Source organism: Cetorhinus maximus, chromosome 10 (genome assembly GCF_964194155.1).
Source record: "Cetorhinus maximus chromosome 10, sCetMax3.hap1.1, whole genome shotgun sequence".
Lineage (NCBI taxonomy): Eukaryota > Metazoa > Chordata > Chondrichthyes > Lamniformes > Cetorhinidae > Cetorhinus > Cetorhinus maximus.
The window spans coordinates 64,110,630-64,136,845 of record NC_135888.1 but is presented as its reverse complement, the minus strand read 5'-3'; the positions used below and the strand labels follow the sequence as shown (position 1 = coordinate 64,136,845).

Sequence of the window (26,216 nt, the reverse complement as noted above, 5' to 3'; positions counted from 1 at the left end):
ATTACGCCAAAGGACGTGGCTGTTCTAGAGGAAAGCTAGTCAGCAACGGGAAGTAGTGGTAATACAGAGAGAGAGAGAGGAGTAAGTAGACTAATACCAAGGAGAGGAATAGGTGAGTGCACACAGCAGGGCTACTGCAGCTCAGAGGAGAGAGAGAGGCAGGAGGAAGCTGCTGTAAGGCTTGGCAGGTTTGTTTTTTTGTGGGGGATTCTTATTGCTATCCATTTGCATTGCTTTATAATGAAAGTTAACAAGTAAGAACGTTTGTCTCTAGGTCTTTGGCACGGGACGGCATTGTACTCCAAGCTGCCCGTGCTTGAGTAATCTGGAGTCTAGTTGGGATGTTAGTAAGGTAGCCGTGTGAAATTTTGGCTAATGATTACACTCTCGCTTTCCACGCACGTCTCCTAGCCCGTGGTTAGATCATTTAGGCTTCAAAAGGGTACTGTAGTGATCCAGTAGCAATCCAGAGATCTTGCTGAACTACTGACCCATTGAAAAGGAATTTAAATCCTGTTTTTGGAAATAATTTGCTGTGCTTGGCAATTCATGTTTTTAAAAGTGACTATGAAACTATAGGAAACTCTCGTTCATTAATATCCTTTAAGTCCACTCATCTTTTTGACTCCAATCCCATACCAGCTTGATTGACCTTAATTACCCTCTGAATGGCCGAATGAGTCACTCAGTTTTATATCACTGGGGCAACCATGGACGGGGAACAAATGCTGGCCTTGCCAGCAAGAATGAGGGTTGGGGAGACAGTTTGCAGTCTGAAAACATGACCCCACTACAATCAGTTGTCTCAATATAAGTTAATAATGGTTTGAGAACTGGGTTGATGTCATTCTGTATTTACATGTTTTTGCAACATTGTACTATTTAATCATAGATTCTGGAAGTTCTCACAATGAAGCTTGGTTGCCTGAACCTGACCTTGCTACTGATTTCTGTGCACTGTTTGAATTACTCTTGGAGTGAGAACAGCCGGCAGCAGGTAAGTAAATTCAAGGGGACTAGATGGGGTCTGTGAGGGTGTAAATAAGATTGGAGTAATGGTAGTGGAACTTTATTTGAGTGAAGTTCTCCACTTGTGTAGAAAAGTGTAAACCCTGCTAAGTTTCAAAGACAAGTGTTTAACATACATTATTTATATCTATAATATATTACATGTAATTGTTCATTGCCTGCTGATGCTTAATCCTAAGCTATTTATCTTGGTGTTTTTTTTCGTCAATGGTGATTGCCAATGCCTTCCACTGTTGAGGGCAGGTTGAGGAGGCAGGTCCTGAGTTTTATATATAATGTATTATATTTGTAGTGCCTTTGTCTCAAACTCCGTGCTCACATACAGAAAATTACTTTGGAGTGTGGTGCCTTATGCAGGCAAGAATGGATAAAACAAGGTACCACAAGAGGAATGAATAGTTAATCTGGTGATGTTGGAATGCAGGTGGTTTGACTAGGACCCCTGGGAAAACCACCACCTCTTCAGATAGTGCCATGGAATTTCTTAGTGTCCACTGGAACAGCCAGATGGTTTGAAGTCTTGTTGTAGTAACTAGCTTTAAGGAATGTAGTGACTGTAGCTTTAAGACTTATTGTACTGTGTAGTATCACGTGACAGTGTGAACAAATCAGCCTGAAGCATGGGGAACCTTGGGGGTGGAGTTTGTGTCTGGTTGTGGATCTTGATGGAAGCATGTAACTGCTGCTGATGCCCTGTAAATAAAGTTCACTGTTTCTTATGAGAAACCTGCCTGGAAAATCAAGTCCATAACAATTGGTGACGAGGATGGGATTGGTTCCGGTGCTGTCCTTTGCCCAGTGAATGTGAGAATCTTGTTTTAAACAGAGGAAAGGGAAAATATACTCACCAGGTATGCTGCTTTTTGGCAGGATCAACCCCTTCAACTCATCCACAGAGGATTGGAGTCAATATATAGAACACCTCGGTTTCTTTTTCCAAGCAAACGAGATAATGGAGGAAAAAAGGAAAGCAATTCTACTGAGCATCTGTGGGAGTAAAACTTATAATTTAATCTGTAGTTTGACAGCCCCAAACACCCCCGATTTGAAGACCTTCAGCAAATTGGTAGATCTCATTAAGGGTCTTTTTCAACCCAAACCCTCCATAAGCATGTAGAGGTTCAAATTTAATTCGAGAGCAACCGCCCTGAGGGAGACCACACAACATACATGGTGAAGCTGAAACAGCTAACTGAACATTGTGACTTCAGGGAGACACTAAACGATATGTTATGGGATTGTTTGGCAGTGTGCATGATGATGCCAATCGATGACTCTTATTAGCGGAAATAAATATCAATTTTAAAAGAGCATTGGAAATAGCACTTGTGATAGGAAGCACTGAGCAGGATTCGCAGGCCTTACAGGATGTACGAAATGGTGCCATTTTCCAGTTGGGGTGGGAACAGACTGCAGGTGTGGCGTGAAAACTAGGGAGTCAGCTGCGAAGCAGGATACAGTCCCTGCTACCTGAAAATTTTAAAAATATACAGACGGCTCAGCAGCAAATCCGAAAATGAATTGTTCCCGATGTGGAAGCAACCATATCCCTGAAACTTGCTGTTTTAAAGAGGCGGAGTGCCATTATTATCATAATACTGAAGCAGTGTAAAGCAAGATTGAGACAGACTCCCAGGCAGCAAACTAAACCGATCGAAGTACATAATGTGGAAGAACCAGAAACCACTAATTCCGAATTTATTCTCTCTTTTAATATGAAGGCAGTGAAAACGAAGCTAATCACTGTTACTCTACAGGTCAATGGAAAACCTTCGATTGTGGAAGTGGATACCGGTGCATCAGCCACTGTAGTGGGGGAGCGCACATTCAAATATTTAAACAAAGGGTACTCAACAATTGAATATGGAGTAGACTTCAGCCAAATTGAAAATGTAGACTGATGAAGTCATACAAGTGAAAGGTATTACCACTGTACCTGTTTATTACAAACACCAGATGGCACAGCCCCCTTTGATTGTAGTGGAAGGTGCAGGACCAAAACAAAAACAGAATTACCTGGAAAAACTCAGCAGGTCTGGCAACATCGGTGGAGAAGAAAAAAGTTGACGTTTCGAGTCCTCATGACCCTTCAACAGAACTGAGTAATAAAGCCTTGTAGGCTGTGATTGGTTGAGGGAACTTAACCTTGATTGGCCAGGGAGATTTCAAAAGAAAGCTGGAAAAGTTAGAGTTGGAAAAGGAACAAGGCAAGGTGCTTCAAAATGAGCCTGGAGAGTCAAAGGATCTTAACAGGATGCAATCATTCTGCAACTGAGGAAATGAAGACTCTCTTAAACAGCTGCATTGAAGAATAGCAGAAGAAACTCAAGACTCTGCTGAATGACGGAATTCAAGATGAAAGAAGTGAGCTTCGCAAAAAAAGGAACCTGTTGAAAGACCTTCACATGCTACAAAGATCCCTCGGGTCAAAGTTTGTACCTCTGGAAAATGAAGAGAAGCGGAATGAATTTAATGTTTCTCTGAACAAACTGAAGAACCAGTTGGTGGAGCAGACACAACCATGTTCGAGGTTTCAAGAGGGAGACAGAAGAGCTAAAGAATCAGCTGAATGAAAGAGGCATTAGAAAAAGTCATGGAACTTTGCAAAATGCAAGTGGGTGATGAAGCCATAGGTAGCCCAGTCCCTGAACTGAACTAAATTTAGGAAATCTGGCTGACTCAAGTCAAAATGAAGGATGAGACTAAACTCTAATAGAAGAAGATGGAAGATGGCTTAGAGAAGGCAATGAATGATCTCCTCTCTCTCCTCTTTCTTCTCTCCCTTTCTTTCTTTCTTTCTCTGATTAAGCATGGTACTTCCCAATGTGGGGAAGTTAGAAAACAGTCAAGGAATCAGTGACTCATGATTTACATATTCAAGTGCAAGAATTTACCATTGGTGAAATGGTATTTGTACAAAATTTTGGTGGATTGTTGGTCAACTGGTGATAGTTTCTGTGAGCGGACCGTTGTTGTACCACATAGAAGTGGAAGGCTGGATCACCCAAATACACGTGGATCATTTGAGAAGAAGGGAGAGACTGCCAACGCCCCCCTCCCACCCCCAAACAAACTGATGTTCCACCTGTAACCATTGTGGAATCTGTGGTTCCTGTTGTGATTGATCAACCAAGGATAGACATACCAGATGTCTCTGTCAGATTGATAACAATGAGCTGCCTGTGCCTAAGGAGATACCTGATGTTGCTGTGGTTCTAGAAAATAAAGTTTCAATAAGAGGTTCTAAAGTTGTGGAGCTACGACGTTCCACCCAAATCAGGAAACCATCTGAGACTGAGCTTATAATTTCATAACCTGTGTATATATTTGTAATGTCATGAATGTAGTTCTTGTAAATACAAACTGTTTAAAAAAAAAAACTAAAGGGGGAGGAATGTAGTGACTGTAGCACTAAGACTTATTGTACTGTGCAGTATCACATGACTGAACAAATCCCGTGCTTTGGGCTGAACCTTGGGGGTGGAGTTTGTCTAGTTGTGCTTCTTGATGGAAGCATGTAACTGCTGCTGACACCCTGTAAATAAAATTCACTTATGAAAAACCTATCTATAAAATCAAGTCTATAACACTTGTCAAAAGGCCAACATCTTCCAGCCTATCAGTTTAGATTATAGATTCAAATCCTGGTGTGCAGACTGAACCTGCAAACTTCTGGTTAGGGGTGAGAGAGTTATTGTTATGACCAGAGCTGGTGTTAGTTGCTGTGCAAACCAAATCCCAGAGGGAAACTTGGCTTACAGCCATGCCCTTTTATAAATTCTGAAAACCAGACGACAATATACCGATCTCAGCAGTAAGAGGTCCAGTAACACTTTTGAGATTTTAAAAATAAGTTTTATTAACAAGAATAAAAGAGAACTTAAGCACACAAGATTAGTTACACAATTAAGTTAGTCTTAAAAAAACATCCCTCAAAAAGACACTACTTGGTCAGACCCCAAGTAAACACCTCCAGGCAACACTCCCTTATAGATATTTAACTATAAAATCCAGTAATATTACACAAGGTGACCTGCCTTCAATAAAGGCATACCACATGATCTCTACCTTCTTCCACTCTGCAGTGGAATCCACTTCAGAATAAAACTGCTTGTTGCAGCCCAAGACTTTCCTGGTTTGACTGGATATTTGATTCAAACTGCATCCTCTCTCAGCTCAAGAGCTCCAGCTATCTCCATCTACCTCCCAATCTTTCCAAATTAATCTTTTATATGTCTATCTTGCTTTTGTTTTCATGTTAATAAAATATAATACCCCTGCTACTACTAACCTATGGAACTCCTGCAAGATGCAAACGTTTCTTAGTAACTCTGACTCCCCTTTGATATTCAAACAAACTCCCAACTTATCTAAAAATGCAAATGTTAGATCTAACCTATTTACTTGTACTTCAAACTTAACGTGAAAAGGATAGAAGTGTTTCTAAACACTGCTCTCCTCCTCCTCCCCCCCTCCACCCCAGCAACCTGACTACTATCAATCTCTTTAAATAACATCCATTCTCTCAATTATCAATTAATTGCAAATATGAAAAAAGGGGAAAGCATCTATTTCTCAGCACATCTTGAACTGCTTAACATTCATGAAAAGTGTTTGAGATGTAGTCACTGTTGGTGGCAAAAATGGCCAGTGTCTTTGGCGAGTTGGTGGAGAGTTTCAGTTAAATGGTGTCTATTGTCAAGTGGGTGATTTATCCTTTTAAATTTTGCTGCTGTAGATTTGCACTAGCACTTCTTGGTTATGAGGTACACTGCCAACTTTGTAAGCTACCCTTACTCTCTCAATTGAGACTCTGGGCAGGATTTTCCTTATGGGCTTCAGGACTCTGCCATCAGATTTAAATAGGGGTCAGAAACCAACATTGTGTGGGGAGCAGTCACTCATCTGAGATTTTCCCCGAATTGGCTGATTTAGTGATCAGAGGGTGGGCTCATTGTCCAAATAAGGACGGTGGGCTCTCTAAGCTGCAGGGCTAATAAGAGGCTTTCCAGCGTTGAAGGAGCAGGATGGCTTTTCAGGTAAATGAGAGCAAGGGAGCAAAAATTGAAAGACTTCGGGCCTCTAAGCTTGCTTGGAGCACTGACCGTCAGTCTACTGCTGGAAGTTGCCTGCAGGCAGCTGCCCTGTTCCCCAACACCTCCTGACAATAGGCATTATTATTGTTTGTTATTGTTGGTTGTTTTTTTATTTTATTATTAAAGGTCTTTTAACTGGCTCAATTGGTCCAGGGGTGGGATGGAGCTGGGGAACTGGCATGCCAACTAATCGTGCGAGGTTCCTTGCTTGCCTCAATGCCTGCCCCCCCCCCCCCCACCCAAATTGGGGTCTAAGATGTCAGCCCTCTTGAGAGGTTTTGAGCACATTCTGTCTGTCTCTCTAGAAAGTGTCTGCTCTTACTGTGCTAGAACAGACTGAAGAAAACATTGAAAAGAGGAAGGAGGAAGTAACGGTGGAAGATGATCTGGACCCTGAGGACTTTGAGGTCTTTTACCCAACTAATGAATGGCAAATAATTAAACAAGGTAACTTCTCTACCTCCCTCTGCCTCTCTTCCTCCCTCACTCCTGTCCTCGCCCTCCCACTTGAGTCCAACTTTTTTGCTTTTTTTTTACTCTCTCGGCAGCTGTTGTAAACAAATGTTTGCCACTTCCTTGGTAACATTTGATTACTTTGGGCAGCTTGTTATTGTTGTTCAATGTCAGTTGGCTAAATAGCTGATTGCCTTTTTAATGATTCTATTCACTTTATTTATACATGGAGTTTGCAGAGAAAACAGGACTTCTGTTGCTTAGTTTAATGAAATCAACAGGGCTGATGCTGGGTTGCCTGAGATCTCTAACAGGCAACTGCAATATTGCCCCTCGAACTGAGGAACCACCATGAATGTAATCAAATGAAGCTGCTATTATAGGTGCCAATAAGACCCACCAAGCCTTTCTGGGAAAGAAGATATACCTTGTTGGGTTTGCCTAACAAAACTCCCGAGGTAGAAATGGGAATCTTTTGGTATAATTTCAAAGTATACATGGTAATTTATCTAATCAGTAGGATTTTCCTGTGTGATCTGTGTATATCGGAAACACAAGACAAGCTGCCCATAAATTTTCCTCATGCACTAGCAGTGGTCTCTTTACATTCAGTTTGTTACATTATTACATCCCTTGGAATTTCCAAGGGATTTTCTCTCCCCTTATGATCCACTGACTTTTAAAACTTGTACTTTGTGATCTGCCATGTTCTGTTGTCTACTTTATTTTCTGATTGGCAGTGGTATCCTACACTGGAAAGAACTGAAAGAACAAAGTGGATTTTTTTTTTAATTTACAAAAGGGAAGTGGATATACACTTGAAAAGGAAAAATTTGAATGTCTGGAAAACAAGCAGGGGAGTGGGACTAATTGGATGGTTCTTTTTGACGAGTTAGCATAGTAACAATTGGCTGAATGGCCTTCTGTGCTGTATGATTCTAATTCTCAGCTGTACAACTGCATTATCATTCTGGAGTACAGAAACCCATGTAAGTGTAGAGATAAGCATACGTTTGTGATTCCTGCCCACTCGTTCTCTTCCTGCCCCACTCCACCCAACTCATTCAGTCAGGTTTCTTCCATTCTTTCTGTCCAGGCCAAGCAATTCCTGCAGGGCTACATGTTCGGCTAAACTTGGAGACTGGAAAAAATGAGGCAAAACTCCCAGATGATGGGGATGGGAAGAGTGGACTGAAGTACTGGAAGCAAGGGAGCAGGTACTGTGGGAATATTGCACTTATACAAAAGGTCTTGCTCCACAGAGAATTTAAGGATTTGTAACTTTTTGCGATCTGTCTCGTAGGATATTACATCCAAAGCCCCGATTTTAGCTCTGGGTGCAGTCAGGACAGATGGAGAAAGGGGGAACCTCGCTTCCCCTACCCCAGGAGTGAGTTGAGCATGAAGTGCAGGTCACTTCAACTTTTGAGCCTCATTTGAGTTTGGCAGAACTCTCTCCTGGTCAACCCCAGTGATTTCAAACAGAGCTTGGAATCATGCATGCCATTTTTTAAATTTCTTAAGCAAGCATGATAGAACATTAGGACTCCTGGTCATTCATCTAGTTTTGTCCTTTTCAGACATGGAATGGTGAATACGGACTCTGAATCCTTCACAGCTGAAGAGTTGAAAAGGGCCTTGAAGTTAATGAAACAAGAAGGCAACACAGAGACTGAAGAGGTAAGGAAGAGTTTAGGAAGGAATCAGCCAGAGCATTCCATCAGAGATTTTGCTGTTTATAGATCTTAGTGTAAAGAATTCACTTTAATAGTATAATTGGCCCACTCTCCATTTTGTTGTGTTGTCCGGCTCAGGTGGAGGACAAGGCACAAAAACTTATTTCTTCCACTGTGCCGCTACCACCACCATCCCGCGCTTCCCTCTGCACCTCTCTTCTTTCCCCCCCACCCCCGCCAATAAATCAGCAGTTTAAAGACATAATCCAATAATGAGGGGAGCTATAAGCTAGTGATCCCCTCAATCTTTTTATAATTTCGATTGCATGGTAATTCAGCAGAATTTTCAAAGCTGGATCTCTGGTTTCCTTTTTAAGTGTGGAAGTTTAATAAAGGAAAGTAGAGTTTTAAAATTAGTAGCATGCAAATTTAAGTTACACTGACTTGAGGCTTGGTTTTGGCAGCTGGTTTAAATGGAGATGGTTTATCTGCAATAAAAAGTGATTTGCTTCTTGAGTTAAATTTCAGTGCTGAATTGAAGTGACTACAACAACCCATTTTCCTTCCATATAAAGTTGAATTGAATTTTAAATATCAAACCATTGAGAATTTCCAGTCCTGCATACAAATTAAGAGCAGAAGTAAGCCACTCTGCCCCTTGAGCCTGCTCTGCCATTCAATAAGATCTTGCTGATCTGAATGTAACCTCAACCCCAATTCCTGCCTACTCCTGATGACCTTTCATCCCCCTTGTTAATCAAGAATCTATCTAGCTCTGCCCTAAAAACATTTAAAGGCTCTGCTTCCACCGCCTTTTCAGGAAAAGTGTTCCAAAGATTCTCAACCCTCAGAAAAAAATTCTCCTCATCTCTTAAATTGAGTGACCTCTATTTGTAAACAGTGATCGCTAGATCTAGATTCTCCCACAAAAGGAAACATCCTCTCCACATCCACCCTGTCAAGACCCTTCAGGATCATAAAGGTTTCAATTAAGTTGTCTCTTACTCTTCTAAATCCCAATGGATGCAAGCCTAACCTATCCAGCCTTTCCTCATAAGGTGAGTCGCCCATTTCTGGTATTAGTCTAGTAAACTTTCTCTGAACCGCTTCTAATGCATTTATATCTTTAAGTAAGGAGACCAGTACTGTCCACAATACCCCAGATGTGGTCTCACCAATGCCCTGTATAACTGAAGCATAACCTCGTACTTTTTGTAATCAATTCCCCCTCACAATAAACAATAACATTCTATTAGCTTTCCTAATTACCTGCTGTACCTCCGTACTGACCTTTTGTGATCCATGCACTAGGACACCCAAATCCCTCTGAATCCCAGAGCTCTGCAATCTTTCACCATTTAGATAATCTTTTTTATTCTTCCTGCCAAAATAAACAATTTCACATTTGCCCACATTAAACCCCATTTGCCAGATCTTTGCCCACTCACTTAACCTATCTATGTCACTTTGTAGCCTCCTTATGTCGTCTTCACAATTTACTTTCCTACCTATCTTTGTGTCATCAGTAAATTTAGCCACTATTCCTTCAGTTCCTTCATCCAAGTGATTTATATAAATTGTAAAAAGTTGAGGCCCCAGCACTGATCCCTGTGGCACACCACTTGTTACATCCTGCCAACCAGAAAAGGACCCATTTATGCCAACTCTCTGCTTCCTGTTCGCTAGCCAATCTTCTATCCATGTCAATATGTTACCCACTACACCATGAGCTTTTATTTTCTGCAATAATCTTTAATGTGGTAGTTTATCAAGTGCTTTCTAAAAATCTAAGTACAGCACATCCACTGGTTCCACTTTATCTATAGCACATGTGACTTCTTCAAAGAACTCCAAAAAATGGATAAACATGATTTCCCTTTTACAAAACCATGTTGACTCTGCCTGATTGCCTTGAGTTTTTCTAAGTGCCCTGCTATAACATCTTCAATAGCTTCTAACATAGGCTAACTGGTCTATAGTTTCCTGCTTTCTGTCTATCTCCCTTTTTGAATAAAGGAGTTATATTTCCAATCTAATGGAACCTTCCCCCGAATCTAGTGAATTTTGGAAAAGTTAAAACTAGTGCATCAACTATCTCACTAGCCACTTCTTTCAAGACCTTTATGGTGAAGTCCATCCGACCTGGGGATTTGTCAGTCCACAGCCCCAACGATTTGCTCAACACCACTTCCCTGGTGATTGTAATTTTCCCCAAGTTCCTCCCTCCCTTCCATTTCCTGATTTACAGCTATTTCTGGAATGTTACTTGTGTCCTCCTATAGTGAAGACCGAAGCGGAATACCTGTTTAATTCATCTGCCACCTCCCTACTTTCCATTATCAATTCCCCAGACGCACTTTCTATAGAACCAAAGCTCACTTTAACTCTCCTCTTTAAATATCTATAGAAGCTCTTACTATCCATCTTTATATTACTAGCTAGCTTTCACTCATACTTGAATTTTTCCCTCCTTATTAATCTTTGTCATTCTTTGTTGTTTTTTATATTTATAATCTTTTGACCTGCCACCCGTCTTTGCGTAATTAATGCTTTTTCTTTAAGTTTGATGTTGTCTTTAACTTTTTTTTAGTTAACCATGGATGGTGGGCCCTCCCTTGAAACTTTTTTTTCTCATTGGAATGTATCTATTCTGTGTATTCTGAAATAGCCCTTTAAATGTCAGCCACTGAACTTCTATTGACCTATCCCTTAACCTCATTTGCCAGTTCACTTTAGCTAGCTCTGCTTTCATGCCCTCATAATTGCCCTTATTTAAGTTTAAAATACTAGTCTTGGACGCACTCGTTTCTCCCTCAAAATGAATGTAAAATTCAATCATACTTTGATCGCTACTACCTAGCGGTGCCTTCACTAGGAGGTTATCAATAAATCCTATCTCATTACTCAATATCAGCTCTAGTATAGCCTGCTCTCTGGCTCCAAAATGTGCTGTTCTAAGAAACTAATGCAAAAACACTATGAACTCCTCATCTATGCTACCTTTGCCCATCTAACTTTAAGTCTATATGTAGATTAAAATCCCCCATGATTAGCTGTACCTTTTCTGGCAAGCTCTCATTATCTCTTTTATACTCTGTTCTACTGTGTAGTTACAATGAGGGGGCCTGTACACCACTCCCACAAGTGACTTCTTGCCTTTATCATTCCTCATCTCAACCCAAACTGCTTCGACATCCTAGTTTCCTGAACTTGGGTCATCCCTTTCATGTGCTGATACCATCATTAATTAACAGAGCTACCCACCACCTTTTCCTAACTTCCTGTCCTTCTTAAATGTCACATAACCTTCAATATTCAGGTCCCAATCCATGTCTCTGTAATGGCTATCAGATGTACTTATTTATTTGCGCTATCGGTTCATCATCTGTTTTGTTTTGAATGCTACGTGCATTTAGATACAGAGCCTTTGGCTTTATCCTTTTATTATTTTTGTAGCATCTAGCCTTATCTGCTGATTTACTCTTAGATTGGTGTACTCTGTCCATTCCTGTCACAGTCTATCATTTCCCATATTAATACCTGTCTCTCTTGCCTTGTCTCTACTCTTCTGGTTTACCATATCTTCCCAAATTTGATCCCTTGCCCCCCACTCTTCAGTTTAAAACCCCTTTCACTTCCCTAGTTAGGCGGCTCGCAAGGACACCAGCCCTAGCACGATTCAGGTGTAGACCGTCCCAACAGATCCCACTTTCCCCAGTACTGGTGCCAGTGCCCCACAAACCTGAACCCACTTCTCCCACACAAGTCTCTGAGCCACATTTTCATTTCTCTAATCTTATTTGTCCTATGCCGATTTGCACGTGGCTCAGGTAATAATCCAGAAATTATTACCTTTTTGAGATTCCACTTAATTTGCTGCCTAGTTCCTCATACTGACTATACAGAGCCTCCTTCGTCATCCTGCCTATGTCATTGGTACCTATATGGACCATGATCACTGGATCCTCCCCCTCCCACTGCAACTTCCTCTTCCTCTCCAGCCCCGAATACTGGTACCGGGCAGGCAACAAAGCTGTGGGGACTTCTGCTCATTGCCACAGAGAACAGTGTCAATCCCCCTTGCTATACTACCCCTTACTGCCACTACATTCCTATTTTTGCTCCCACTACGTGGATGGCTTCCTGTACCATGGGGCCATGGTCACTTTTTGCTCATCCACCCTGCAGTCCCCACTCTCATCCAAACAAGCTGAGAGAACCTCAAACTTCTTGTACAATTGCAGAGGCTCACACTCCTGCCCTCTGGGTCCCCTCGCCTGCCTCACTCGCAGTCACACCCTCCTGTCCCTGGCCACTGACCAAGTCAGAAGACCCTATTCCAAGTGGTGTGACTGCCTCCTAGTATAAAACATCCAGGTAACTTTCCCCCTCCCTGATGTGTCGCAGAGTCTGCAGCTCAGCCTCCAGGCTCAATGACTCTGAGCGGAAGTTCCTCAAGCCGTAAACACTTACTGCAGATGTGTTTGTCCTGGATCACAATGTTATCCAGGAGCCCCCACATGCTGCAGCCTTGACACATCACTTGTCCTGCCATCCTTTAATGTGTTTTAAATAATTATATTAATCACTTATTTATGTTGCTTTCTTGTATATTTGATTAACTTTACCACCAAATTGTGTACTATTTTAAACCTTAGGGATAGAATAGAACTTGACCACTTACCAGATACTCACCAAACTGCTAGCTCCTTTCCCTGTAGTAGAGCAAGAACCAATTTCTATGGGGTTAGAAAGAGGAAATGGAAAAACTCCTCCTCCCAACTACCCCTCTCACTAAACTCCAAGTCTTCACTCAGTCAGCTGCACTCTGTTTGCCAAGGCTGCACTAAAGAACCCTGAATTTATAGTAAACTGAACTGGGGTTACAGTAACCAGATTCGATCAGTTAGCTCATTAACTACTCAGCTCCTACAGCTGAGAGTGAGTTTACCCTGTCTAAACTGCAAGAAAGAAAGAACTTAGCCTGCCTACGCAGTACTTTCCAGTTACTGCTAACTACAGACTAGATTAGATTTTAAGAGAAAAATTTGAGAACAAAATTAACATTTAAGTCTCCCTGCTCACCAAACTCCATGGGCAGAATTTTCCTGTCAGCAATTTGGAGGCAGGGCCTGCTCGCCGACAGGAAAATGACGCGGGATGACGTCGGGAAGAACCCCCGACGTCATCCCAGTCCGTTTAAATATTGAGGAAACTCTTTCGAGTTACCAACAGTCACAGATTGCAACTCTTTTCGAGTACAATCACAGTTCTTGGTTTTCTGGGAGTGGGACATGAACCCACAACCCTCTGATTCAAAGGCGAGGGTGCTAGCGGGTGGACAGCGAAATCAGCCAATTAAGGCCATTGACAGGCTAATTAAGATCATTAAAGACCCTGCCGGTCCAAGCTTAAGGCAGGCCTCAGCGGGCTCCTGATAATACATGAAACCTCATCCACTGGCGGGATGAGGTTTCATGTCCGTTTTTAAAAAGTTTAATAAAGTTTATGTCATTTTTATTAACATGTCCCATCTTGTGTGACATTGTCACATGAGGGGGACATGTTAATAATTGTTATATTTTTCTATTTTTAATGTTTTTGACTACAGGGCTGAATTTTCTCAGTTGTTGAAAACCCCTGCTGCTGGGATTGAAAGTGGAATCTAACCTAGTGCCAGCGGGTGGGTGGCCAGCATTTTTAATTGGCCAGCAAAGTAGAAGCTGCCACCAGCACTGCCATCCAATGGCAGGGGACAGTGGCCTGCCACCCAAGCTGCTGGTGTAATTGGAGAGCTGGTAGCTCAGCAACACAACTATTAGATGTGGCCACTGCTGAAGCTGCAGCATGAACGACAGGGTGCCTCAATGCTGAGGTGCCATTGGATACGAGGTAGGATCAGTTGAGTAATGATTGTGGTGCAGGGCTATGGGAGGAAGGGCATGTTCCATTGGTGGCATCTTAACTGGGGTGTGGCCATTGTCGCTGGGGTGGTGGAGGAGAGAAGCCCTCCGTGGACGATGGAGCAACCATAAAGGAAACACCCTGCCTCCACCCCAGCCCAGGAACCTGCTGGGAGGCCACCAGGGCTTACCTGTGGATCTCCTCATGTGGTGGTGGGTCCTCTTCCCAATGTGGACAAAATGCCTACAGGTGTGGGAAGTAACCTTTAATTGGGCACTTAAGTGGTTGAATTGGCCTCCTGGTGGGCAGCTGCACCACTGCACTATGTCATGTGGGCAGGAAGACATTGGGCTTCCCTGCCATATTACCAGTCTTCCCACCTACCAATCCATCACCATATAGCTCTTAAAATTTAGCCCTATATCTCAGCAGGGGAGGTCTTCATGTACAGTACTCCCTTCACCTCGAATAGACAAAGCTGACCAGGTTACCTTCTCAAGTGCTGAGTAAACTTCCTGCTTTATTGTTCTTGTTATCCTGGGTCAGTGTTGGGAGTGGGTGAAGGACAGGTATGAATCCTAATCTCAATTCGGTGATTCCTGCTAAGAAATGTGGAAGATTGATGAGGTTTGGATTTCCTTGGTTGCGATGTACACTGAATAGCACTGCTCAATAGTAGACTAGGACTCTTGTTTTAAAAGTGTGTATGCATAGTAAATATTGAATATATTTGAACTCTCATAGCATCTTTAACACCTTGGAGTGTTTTAGTGTAATCAGACAAAAGTTTACAGCAAACGAAAGGAGCCCTTAGGTGACCAAAAGCTTAAACAAATGGGTTTGAAGGAGCATCTTAAAGGAGGTGGAGGGAGCAATTCCAGAGTTTAGAATGCAGAAAAACTAACCTTTGTCTCTTTTGTTTTCTTCACATCTAGGGCCATCAGGAGGAAGTGCGGAAGACGTTCCGCCCAATCAAAGAGCTGATGGAAGATTTTAAAGCAATGAATGTGGTCATGGAGACGGATATGGAAGTAATCGATAAACTTGTCAGCAAATTCAACAGCACGAGTGTGACACTGGAGGACAAGGTTGCAGCTCTACATGACCTGGAATACTATGTCCACCAGGTACTGGTGGAGGAGCTTTCAGTGTGCTACATGAGTGTTAGGGATTGGGAGCGAGACTTAACTTTTCTATTATGGTTACTCTTAGGTGGACAATGCCCAGCATCTGACATCCACTGGGGGCCTGCAGCTTGTGATCAACGCATTAAATGCCACCGAGCCCCACATTCAGGAGCACGCTGCCTTTGTGCTGGGATCTGCACTCTCTGGGTAAGAACAGCTTGATGAACTCTTGGTAGGACTCAATGTGTGTGGAATGAAATTGCAACAAATTTGGTATGGGGGGAAAAAGAAATAAATTTGACTTGTCAGTTACTAGAGGCAGATTTCACAGCTTAACAATACAAATCAAAATACTGTGAATGTTGGAAATCTGAAACAGAAAATGCTGGAAATACTCAGCAGGTCTGGCAGCATCTTTGGAGAGAAAAATGGAGTTAACATTTCAGGTTGGCGACCTTTCGTCATCTGAAATGTTGATAAACTCGATGTTCGTTTTCTCTACAGATGCTGCCAGACCTGCTGAGTATTTCCAACTTAACAATATCGGTCAAGAATTTGTTGCACATTCTGCAGTGTGACCTGATTTGAAGGGGGTGGAGGAAATTTTACCCTCGGCTCCAATATTTTTTTAGCTGAAAATCAGTGGGGCCTCTGGGACCATAGTGAAAGATTGGACCAACAGTCTACTTCCTGTACTAAAAGATTCAAAGGGCTGAATGTTATGTGCCCCCAGAAGGTGTGTTTCCTGTGAGGTGTGGGGGAGGAAATGAGGTGGGTGTCCATCCCATCATTTTCCCACCCATCCCCAAGCTCACCCTATAAATGAGGGTTGGCGGGGGGAGTTACTCATTTCGATGCCTTCCTGCCTGCCATATTTAAATGAACAATTAAGGGTCCATTAGGCTTGTCAACAAGCATTGTCCCTCTCTCTAACATTCCTAAACCCTCCCTGGCCCAAGACCCTGGACTTACCTTCACTAGGGATCTAAAGCCTTGGGGTCCTCTTTTCACCAGCAGTCCCGCAGCTGTCACTGATGCCTTCCTGGCACTGCCAGGACTGATGGAGCTGCCGGCCAATCCAACTGACCAGCAGTGCTTGATGGCTGATAATTATGCCAAAATCCAGCCTGATGTTAGTTCAGTATTGGGCGACTGCACTGCTGTCTTTAGGATGGAATGTTAAACTGAGGCCTTGCCTGCCCTTTCAGGCAGATGTAAAATATCCTATGGCATTATTTGACTAAGAGCAGAAGAATTCTCCCCAGTGTCCTGGGTTTTATTTATCCCTTAACTAACACCACCAAAACAGATGATTTGGTCATTATTCTTATTGCTGTATAAAAAATTGGCTGTCACGTTTCCCTACGTTGCAGCAGTAGCTACACTTCAAATGTACTTCACTGGCTGCAAATCTTTTTGAGACATGCTGAGGTTATGAAGGCTGTGTTTGTGTATTATATAGAAGTTCTGTCCTCCCTCTATTGATTGTTTGACCCTGGATTTCTCACTAGATTTGTTTTGAGGCATTTGGCAGCAGTGCATTTCTCAGGCTATTAATTCTGTGACTTGTTTGCCAAGAATCTCTATGTAATTGATATAAATTAATTTATGATCACTGATTACAATCTTGAAAAGTAGACCATGCAAATATCTCAACCTTCTTGGGTATTGCTGAGTTTGAAAATCTACCTCTCGTTAAACTAAACTATCTTTTTTTTATTCTACCCATTAGCAACCCGAAAGTTCAGATTGAGGCGATAGAAGCTGGGGCTTTGCAGAAATTATTGATATTGTTGGCGACTGACCAGCCAGTGGCTATAAAGAAAAAGGTATGGGCAAAAAAATATTCTCCCATGTGGACCAGAAGGTGAAGGCAAGGGCAGATCTCTCTAGGCGGAAACCAGAGCCAAGTTTGTGACATGTTGTAGTGAAGGGTTTCTGTATCTTGTACATGCTCTAGTCAGGCAGCAGCTTGAATATTGCTTTTGTCACGATTCACTGGGGATAGTGCGCTGTAATATCAAGCCCCATTGTTCCCCAAGCCGCGATAAATGAAAGTTTGATCAATCCACCTAACAGCTTAATTTAGGTTAACAGAATACAAGCACCAGGTTTGTAAACTTAGTTTGTTCAATAAACAGTTATTTACTGTCGTTAACCAGTGGCAAAAGAGAGAAATATGAACTGCTAATTTCTAAAATCTATAACCTAAACTCTACCCCTTCTTAAATCCCTATATGCACAAATAGAAGACACATAAAAACATGGATTTTAATAGAGAGATGAAGAGAAAAAGCCAGCTAGCTATTATTGTGGAATTACTGGAATCTTACACACGAGAGAGCGAGAGGTTTTAGGTCTTTTCCCTCTCAGGCTAGGAGCTATTCTTCTTCACTGCTCTCGTGCAAAACCTGGTCAGGAGCCAATTAAAACATTGTTGCCAGGCAGCTCCCTAGTCCAGGACTCCTTTCTGGCACCATGTCTTTGTCTTTCATGGCACACTTTTCCAGGACTGCAACATTGTGTATATATCTCTCATCCTGTTCCAGTGGACATGTCTTTCAAAATGTAGCCATTGTACTTTTAATTCACAGTCCCAACAGAAAATATATATTCTTTGCAACAGTCCAACAGCTAACAGAAATAAAAAGATATGTTCCTTACACTTTGTGGTCTTGTAAGCAGCAGAGGTCCTCTGGTAGTACCCAGCACCACAGATGCCAGCCTTCAGCCAATTCAATTCACTCGACGTGATATCAAGAAACAGCTAAAGGCTCTGGATACTACAAGGCTATGCGCCCTGACAGCATTCCAGCATTGGTTCTGAAGACTTGTGCTCCAGAACCTGCCGTGTTCTAACCAAGCTGTTCCAGTACAGCTACAACATGGGCATCTGCCCAGCAATGTGGAAAATTGCCCAAATATGCCCTGTACACAAACAGCAGGACAAATCTGATCCAGCCAATCACCACCACATCAGTCTACTCTTGATTGTCAGTAAAGTGATGGAAGGGGTCATCAACAGTGTTATCAAACTGCAGTTGCTTAGCAATAACCTACTTACTGACACTCAGTTTGGGTTCCACCAGGGCCACTCATCTCCTGACCTCATTACGGTCTTGGTTCAAACATGGACAAAAGAGCTGAACTCGTGGGGTGAGAGTGACTGCCCTTGACATCAAGGCAGCATTTGACTGAGTTTGGCATCAAGGAGCCCTAGCAAAACTGGAGTCAATGGGAATCAGGTGGAAATATCTGCTGCTTGGAGTCCTACCTAGCACAACAAGATGGTTGTGGTTGTTGGAGGTCAATCATCTCAATTCCAGGTCATCTTCAACCATCTTCAGCTGCTTCATCAATGACCTTCCTTCCATCATAAGGTCAGGGATGTTTGTTGATGATCGCATAATGTTTAGCACCATTTGTGACTCTTCAGATACTGAAGCAGTCCATGTCCAAATGCAACAAGACCTGGACAATATCCAGGCTTGGGCTGACAAGTGGCAAGTACCATTCACGCCACAGAAGAGAATCTAACTATCACCCCTTGACATTCAAAGGCATTACCATCACTGAATCAACATCCTGGGGGTTACCATTGACCAGAAACTGAACTAGACTAGCCATATAAATACTGTGGTTACAAGAGCAGGTCAGAGGCTAGGAATCCTGTGGCGAGTAACTTGCCTGACTCCCCAAAGCCTGTCCACCATCTACAAGGCACAAGTCAGTAGTATGATGGAATACTCTCCACTTGCCTGGATGAGTGCAGCTCCAACAGCACTCAAAAGCTTGACGTCATCTAGGACAAAGCAGCCCTGCTTGATTAGCACCCCATCCACAAACATTACTCCCTCCACCACTGACTAACAGTGGCAGCAGTGTATGCCATCTACAAGATGCACTATAGAAACACTCCAAGGCTCCTTAGACAGTATCTTCCAAACCCACAACTGCTACCATATAGAAGGATGAGGGCAACAGATACATGGCTATACCACCATCTGGAAGTTCTCCTCCAAGCGACTCGCCATCATGACTTGGAAATATACTGTCTTTCCTTCACTGTTCCTGGGTCAAAATCTTGGAACTCCCGCTCTCAGTATTGTGGGTGTACATACACCACATGGACTGCAGCGGTTCAAGAAGGCAGCTCACCACCACCTTCTCTAGGGCAATTAGAGATTGCTAATATATGCTGGCCCAGCCAGCGATGCCCACAAATGAATTATTTTTTAAAAAGCAGCATGAAGGATCATGATGCTGATGCCCAATTTTGGGAACTGGGTTATCAACTTGGTTGGAAAAACATGTATTCTTGAATCTTGATAGGGTCTGAATGATAGTATAGGAAGTAAAAGAAGGCCATTTAGCCTCTTGTGCCTGTCTGCCATTCAGTTAGCTCATGACTGATCTGTACCTTAACTCCATTTAGCTGTCTTTGTTCCATATCCCTTGGTACCCAAGCCTAATTTTTTTTTTTTAAAAATCGGTCGAGCTCCACAACATTTTGGGGGAAAGAGGATTCTAGATTCTCACACTGTGTGAAACCATGTTTCCTGATTGGCCTGGCTAAAATGTTAAGGGTTTCTGGATTTCAGAACCAGAGGAAGTAGTTTTTCTTTGCTTGCCTGATTTGAATCCTTTTTATAATTTTAAGCACCTCCATAAGAGAATCTCTCAGCCTTTTAAACTTGGAATACAAGCTAAGTTTATGCAACTTTCTCTTGCAGTGTAACTTTTTAAGTCTCCATGTAATTCATGAATGTGCACTGTACTCTAGACCAGAAAAGCCTTTTCTGTTGTGTGGTGCCCAAAACTGAAGGCATTTCTCCAGGACAGCTCTGGACATTTCTCTGCAGAACTGAAGCATAACTTTCTCTCCTTTTGTATGCCGGTCCTCTTTGAAGTTAAAGCTGATATTCCGTTAGTCTTTGATTACATTTTCTGCACCTGCCACTAGCTTTTAATGATCTGTGTACATGGACTCCTGAGTCATTTTGCTGCTCTATAGTTGTTGGTCTCTCGTCAATAAGAGAATTTGCAGATTTGTCTTTGAATCAACATGGATGGCCTCACACTTCCTGACCATTGAACTCCCATCAATGGCAGCAGTTTTACCCACTCACTAAATTATATCCTGTCATCCACTGTAAGATCCCTTTACAGTGGAAAACAAATGTTTGATCTAAACACTATTTCAAACTGAGACAATTCTGCAGGACAATGTTGCAAACTTGTAGAAAGGCAAGTTTGTGACTGTTAGGAAACCTTCCTTCATCTTGAGTGGTCATCCTGCTAAGATAGAGCTAAAACCCAAGCAGTTGGAGGTTGCAATGGGAAAAGTAGGATGAGGGGAGGGAGAGAAATTGTAGAGGTTTATAAAATGGTGTGTTAATAGACCAAATGCCTCCCTCATTTGTGCTCTTTTTCTTTCAGGCTCTCTTTGCAGTCTCATCAATGTTGCGCCACTTTCCATTTGCCCAGCAGCAGTTCCTGAAACTTGGAGGCCTGCAAGTACTAGGGCAGCTCTTTCAGGCAAAGGGAATGGAGTCCCTGCATATTCGAGTCATGACGTTGCTCTACGACATGGTCTTGGAGAAGGTGAGGAAACAACTGGCATTTATACCATGCTGACTTCCTTTCCAGCATGCTATCCTTACTGTGACTATCAGAAAAACAACCTTTTACCTTTATTGTTTCAGCTCACCTGTTCCATAATATGGTTCAAAAATATCATTTTTTTTCTATTTAGCCATTTTAATTTGAATAGCTGATTTCTGGCTGTGAATTTACTTTTTGTTAGTATTCTTAATCTTATTCATTTAGCTTGTTGCCAAAAAGACTCTACTGAATTAGTGATTTTCAACAGTCCCGGATCCAAGTATTGTCCTGTGGCCTAGCTGCACAAAATGTGTCTCAAATTTTCTTTGCCTCAAGAAATCCTATTTAGCATCTGAGTGATTTCCCACACTTGAGATGAGATGCTCTTCATCTGATCTCAGCAGAGGTCAGCTTCCAGCAAGTGAGGGCTAGTTTAAATTGGCAGCCTGTCTAGCCAATACCTGGACATGTGATGAGTCAGAGGTTAAACTACTAACATCTGAGCAGGTAGCAAACAGAAAAAGAAAGACACGAACAAAAATAGCTGGAAAAACTCAGCAGGTCTGACAGCATCTGCGGAGAGGAATACAGTTAACGTTTTGAGTCCTTATGACTCTTCATCAAGAGTCATAAGGATTCAAAACGTTAACCGTATTCCTCTCTGCAGATGCTGTCAGACCTGAGTTTTTCCAGCTATTTTTGTTTTTGTTTCCGATTTCCAGCATCCGCAGTATTTTGCTTTTATCTTAAAGAAAGACACGGTTTGGGTTCATTATGGAAGGTTGATAAGGGAAGCATAAATTCTCATGTTTCAAATAGAACTGTTCAGAGTTGGAGCAAAGGCTGACAATGAAAAGCTCCATTCGTGGATTTACTTAATATTGCACACGTTTAATGTCGTGGGAAGGGTTAATGGGATATTAGTTAAAATTCAGGAATTACTACTCTGGGGGGTCGCTGTCTGCAAAATGAAACAAGTTCATGACATTTCAATGGCCTGGTCTCGCCAGTGTTTTACCAGTCCTATCTTTGTGGTGTTGTGCATGTGGAGACACATGTGAGTTTAGGATAACCAGTTGACACCACAAGGACATCCCATCTGTTGCACCCACAGGTCATGTTATCATACGACCAGCTATTGAAGCTCCTGATCGTATCGGGCAGAGGACTTGCTTACATTAGGCACCAGCAACACAACCTAGGACAGTATTGAGAGTAGAATTGAAATGTATAACACTTTTCTATTGACTCCCTTACTGTGGCAGCCATGGAAATATCTCAGCATAATTTCCCTTCCCTCCCTTTGTGTCAGGACCTTGACCTGCATAGAATTTTCTTTCAAAAGGAAATGCTTTTTATACAAACATTTCACTGCAGGTGGGTTCATCATTTTTATTATTTCTTTTAAATTACAAAAACCTGTTAAATACGCACCAAACAAATTAGTCAAATTCACTGTTTTGGGTTGTGCTCAGAAGTTGAGTGCAGATGTGGGACAATGTCCAAGGCAGTGGTCCTGATGGGAAAACAGCCAGTTAAGGGCAGCTGTTTGCTGTTTATGGTTGTCTTCCAGATTCCAACTCTAGTCTCACATTGTTAAATGGGTAGCTGAAATTTCGTACTGTAATATAAGGTAGGCAGTATACTCCGGTTTTGAAAATAAACCAATGGCTACGTGAATGTTCAGTATAGTTTGATTATTCTTTTGCAGAAACTTATCCAAGAGGCACAGGACAATAGTGTTCAACACCAGGAGAAATGCCGTCAATATGATGTGGTTAACTTGCTACCTCCAATGCTGGAACAAGACTGGTGCATGCTGGTTCCAAAGCTCTTGACATCTACTGAACACGACACAAGAGAAAAAGTCTTGAGGACCATGAACCTTATGATTTCATCCTGCAGGAATGAGTACCAGGCTATGCAGGGCCTGATTTCCTTATTGAACACGCTCCGATCGGAGTATGAGGAACTGGCTGCTGAAGAGCAGAGAGAGGGAGAGCAAGATGGTTACTTCCAGGGACTCTTGAACTCTGTCAATGACATCATTAAGAAACTGGGATGATTGGTGTCGCCACAATATCTGGAGCTGGTTTCAACTTGAACTTTTTTTCAAAAAAAACTTAAAGATTTTGTGACAATACAATGTTGTGAAAGGTTTTACTCTCCAGAGTAAATTGAAGCCAAAGTGAACTTTACATGTTCCCTTCTCTTTGGAATGTGTTGCGATGCCTTATGTAAAGTCTTAAAATGACATGGTTGGGTTAGTAAAGCCTTTTGTTATCCAAGTTGCTCTCTTCACTGTTGGCTTTAAGAGAAGTTGGTGCACTTGGTGCATATTTTTACTGAAATGTAGAGTAAATTCAGTATTGAACCACCTGGCTTGGCCTTGCAAACTTCTGAAGCTTTTCTTCCCTTTCTATGTTTGGCCTTAAATCCTCAAAATTCAATAAGATGACTTTTTATGGAGTCAGCAAATGTAATCAGTGCTAAAATGCTAGTCGTGGGTCTCAGCAGATCCCTGCAGGGGACTTGCTGCTTGCTGTGGATCTCGCTCACTGTCACTGTTCAGTAAATGTTGCTCCTGAGTTGGAACAGAGGAGTTCAGAGGGAGCAAATAAATGCTAACCAGTGACAACTTTAAAATAATACTTGCTCATGATTTACACTAATAACTATAAACATCTAATTGGTACCTGGAAAATAGTGATTTGGGAATGTTTTACCGAAGAGTTTGTTAATACTTCTGCATTGTTGATATATGGAAGAATTTTATTTAAATATATTTTCAGCTTCCACAAGCATTTATTTTTTAAAATGCCTGTATACTGAAATTCCATAGCTTCCTTAGTGCAGGAAATGTTTAGGGTACAACAACTTAAGTTTTCTGTATCCAAAATAAACTCTAAACATGTTTGCTCAATGAGTTCTGCTTGCAGTCAATTAATATTGTTGCTGCTGAAGCTAGGATTTGAACAGAAGAGCTTCTGCTTAGTGCTGACTAAAAGGTAAAAATCAGTTCCTTTTTTAAGAAAAATAATATTTTCTGGCAATTATGATGGGGTGGGTGACAAACTTTCAGGAGCTTTTTGTTCCTGTACAGAAATAACTTAATTCTCTCCCACAATAACACTTTTTTTCTAGGAAGAAACCGGGCAAGGAGACAAGTCAGTTTGATTCATTTAATGTTCAGTGTTTTGTCATCCTTTGGTAGGCTTCAAAACACATTTTTCTTCTTTTGCCTCACTCCCAACTTGAAGAAAACGGAATTTGAGTTTTTGAAAGGCAACATTTTTTATGTTGGGTTTACATTTTAGAAATAACTGGATGCTATTTGAAAATTGGCCCAGTAATCCATTTGGTTCAAAACTGGAGGGTAATAATCCAACTGCAGGCTTATATCCACCTCAATTTTGCAGAAGCACAGTGTAGGGCTGCCTTGTCCAGTTTAGGTCTCTAAAAACGCCCTAGATTGTGATGTGGACCAAAATTGGACTAGTAACTACATGTAACCTTGTGCAAGAACTACTTAGGGTAGGGGCATGACATTTTTTAAATGGTACACAAAGTGACTATGCTTCTTTTCCAGTACAACAGTTTTGAGAGAGAACAGTGAAAAATACTGGAAAACAGAAAATGCTGAAACATTGTCAAATGTATCTATAAAAGACTTGCATTTATTTAGTGCTTTTCTTAACCATTAGAAATCTCAATGCACTTTACACCCAATGAAGTACTTTGAATTGTAGTCACTGTTGTGATGTAGTCAAGTTGTGCACAGCAAGCTCCCACAATGACCACAGAACTTTTTTTTTTAAATGTTGATTTGAGAGATTAAATATTGGCCAGGACACTGAGGATAACTCCCCTGCTCTTTGAAATAATACTATGGCATCTTTTACATCCACATGAGGGGGTAGATGGGGCCTTGGTTTAGCATCTCATCTGAAAGACAGTACCTCTGACAAAGCAGCACTCCCTCAGTATTGTATGGGCATGTCAACTTGGATTTTTATGTTCAACTTCTGGAATGGGGCTTGGACCCAGAACCCTGTTACTCAGACAAGAGGGGGGGGCTACCACCTGAGCCATAGCTGACAGTGTAGGAAGAGACATTTTAAGTGACCTAATGATGTACTTTGACGTTAGAGTGGGGAGGAGGGAGATATTGCAAAGGCTGACAAAACAATAAAAATAAAAGCTGCTGCCTGTAAAAGACAAGACAGATTCACCTTTGGGTGTGTCCAGCCATTAAGCTTACATCAAATGTTTTGAGTCTGTATGACTCATCAGAACTAAAATATAGAAATGAGGTGAAATATATAAGCTGGTTGAGGAGGGTGGGACAGGTAGAGCTGGATAGAGGGCCAGTGATAGGTGGAGGCAAAGAAGAGATTGCCAAAGATGTCATAGACAAAAGGACAAAGAGGTGTTAATGGTGGTGATATTATCTAAAGAATGTGCTAATGTTAACATTAAGGGTAGAAAGCAGGACAAGCAAGGTACAGATAGCCCGGGTGGGGGGGAAGGGATTGAAATAGGCTAAAAGGTAGAGATAAAACAATGAATGGAAATACATTAAAAAATAATGGAAATAGGTGGGAAAAGAAACATTATTTTTATATATATATATATATATATACATTTTTTTTAAATTATTGGAGAAGGGGGTGGGGATGGAGGAGAGAGTTCATGATCTGAAGTTCTTGAACTCAATATTAAGTCCGGAAGGCTGTAAGATGCCTAGTTGGAAGATGAGGTGCTGTTCCTCCAGTTTGCATTGAGTTTCACTGGAACGTTGCAGCAGGCCAAGGACGGACATGTGGGCACGAGAGCAGGGTGGTGTGTTGAAATGGCAAGCAACAGGGAGGTCTGGGTCATGCTTGCAAACAGACCGAAGGTGTTCCGCAAAGCGGTCACCCAGTCTGTGTTTGGTCTCTCCAATGTAGAGGAGACCACATCGGGAGCAGCGAATGCAGTAGACTAAATTGAGGGAAGTGCTGCTTCACTTGAAAGGAGTGTTTGGGCCTTTGGACGGTGAAGGGGGGGGGGGAACGTAAAGGGGCAGGTGTTGCACCTTCTGCGGTTGCATGGGAGGGGGTTGAGGTGTAGGAGGTGATGGAGGAGGGGACCAGGGTGTCCCGGAGGGAATGATCCCTGCAGAATGCCATCCATTGTTTTATCTCTACCTTTTAGCCTCTTTCGATCCCTTCCTTTTCCCCCCCCCAGGGCTATCTGTAACTTGCTCGTCTTACTTTCTACCCTTAATGTCATCACTAGCACATTCCTTAGATATCACCACCAACACCCCTTTGTCATTTTGTCTA

General features: G+C 42.1%; 1 protein-coding gene across 2 annotated transcripts; it reads left to right on the top strand.

Annotated features, from left to right (window-relative positions):
* sil1 (SIL1 nucleotide exchange factor) lies at positions 1-23,812 on the top strand. Of its 2 annotated transcripts, none has more exons than XM_078550560.1 (10): positions 1-85; positions 903-997; positions 6,431-6,572; positions 7,675-7,795; positions 8,159-8,258; positions 15,094-15,285; positions 15,371-15,492; positions 17,018-17,114; positions 20,725-20,889; positions 22,601-23,812. In XM_078550560.1, the coding sequence occupies exons 2-10, from the start codon at positions 911-913 to the stop codon at positions 22,952-22,954; spliced, it is 1,380 nt and encodes a 459-aa protein (XP_078406686.1). In that variant the 5' UTR covers positions 1-85; positions 903-910; the 3' UTR covers positions 22,955-23,812. The 2 variants fall into 2 exon arrangements, with proteins under 2 accessions (XP_078406686.1, XP_078406684.1); XM_078550558.1 differs by having other exon boundaries at positions 61-188; positions 893-997.
* Positions 23,813-26,216: the final 2,404 nt, after the last annotated feature.

Bases quoted from the DNA above. Each gene is read 5' to 3' on its own strand.
- sil1 (XM_078550560.1), top strand. From the start codon at position 911: ATGAAGCTTGGTTGCCTGAACCTGACCTTGCTACTGATTTCTGTGCAC. The intron at 15,286-15,370 runs GTACTGGTGGAG...GGTTACTCTTAG, and splicing joins TGGAATACTATGTCCACCAG to GTGGACAATGCCCAGCATCT. The intron at 17,115-20,724 runs GTATGGGCAAAA...TTTTTCTTTCAG, and splicing joins CAGTGGCTATAAAGAAAAAG to GCTCTCTTTGCAGTCTCATC.